Source organism: Triticum aestivum, chromosome 5D (genome assembly GCF_018294505.1).
Source record: "Triticum aestivum cultivar Chinese Spring chromosome 5D, IWGSC CS RefSeq v2.1, whole genome shotgun sequence".
Taxonomy (NCBI): domain Eukaryota; kingdom Viridiplantae; phylum Streptophyta; class Magnoliopsida; order Poales; family Poaceae; genus Triticum; species Triticum aestivum.
In genome coordinates, this window is record NC_057808.1 from 500,482,813 (window position 1) to 500,483,703 (window position 891).

The 891-nt window shown below is 66.1% G+C and overlaps 1 protein-coding gene across 1 annotated transcript in view; it reads right to left on the reverse strand.

Annotated features, from left to right (window-relative positions):
- The window catches only part of LOC123125765 (proline-rich receptor-like protein kinase PERK3), a gene marked incomplete in the record, with an annotated part of 4,197 nt that extends 3,426 nt beyond the window's left edge, over positions 1 to 771 (reverse strand). Inside the window, 1 exon segment of the mRNA XM_044546224.1 lies at positions 1 to 771. Within this exon segment, the coding sequence (XP_044402159.1) occupies positions 1 to 598 (598 nt within the window).
- Between the last annotated feature and the right edge of the window lie 120 nt (positions 772 to 891).

Genomic DNA, 891 nt, shown 5'->3' on the forward strand with positions numbered 1-891 from the left:
CTTGTTGAGGCAGACTGGAGCTCCTCACCGGAAGAGCAGGCGCCGGGCGGAGAGCAGGCGCAGGCGCCGAGGCGGCCCGAACAGGAGCCGGAGAGAAGGAGGCGGCCCCGGCCACCATCTTCCTCCTCTTGCTTGAACTGGCGACGCCTTGCTCCCCGATCTTCCTCTTGTTGATTGAATTGGCGATGCCGGGCGCGTCCCTCCCTCCGTGCGGACTCACATAGATCTTGCACAAGGCCAATCCGTCGCCGCCTTGGCGCGCCTCTTCCTCGCCGACGAGGATGAGCTCTTGCATCATGAACCCCGTACCGATCTTCTCCCCGTGCGAGTGCGACCCCAGCTCGGTGTAGAAGAAGGTGCGCCGAGTACCTTGAATCGCCTCGGAGACGAGCGGCACCGGGGCTCGATCCGACCTCCAGAACCCCCCGGGGACGCTCCTCCTCTCTCTGTAGTCGCCCGCCGTCTTCGCGCGGACCACGCTCAGGAAGTAGAGGGCCGACGTGCCGTCGGAGGCGGTGGCAGGCGCGTGCGACTCCAGGAGTTGTCGCGGGTTGGAGCCGTATATGTCCACATCGAGGAGGATGTACGGCGGGAGCATCCACGCGGGGACGCCCCTCGCCCGGAGGCGGAGCACCCCGAGGAGCTCCAGGTGGCCGGCGGCGGCACGGCCCCTGGAGGCGGCAGGAGGGGGCCTGCCGCGGCGGGCGCCTGCCTCCCTCGGTTGATTTCCATGACTGATTGCTGTTGGTTGGGGTTGGGGTTTCGCTTTGGTTGCGGTTGGTTTTGGCGGCCGAGCGGATATTTGAAGGGGGGGCGAGGAGAAAGAGGGAGGCGGTTGCGGTTGCCGCTGCGGGGAATTCGATCTCTATCGGTCTCTGTCTCAACTTAACC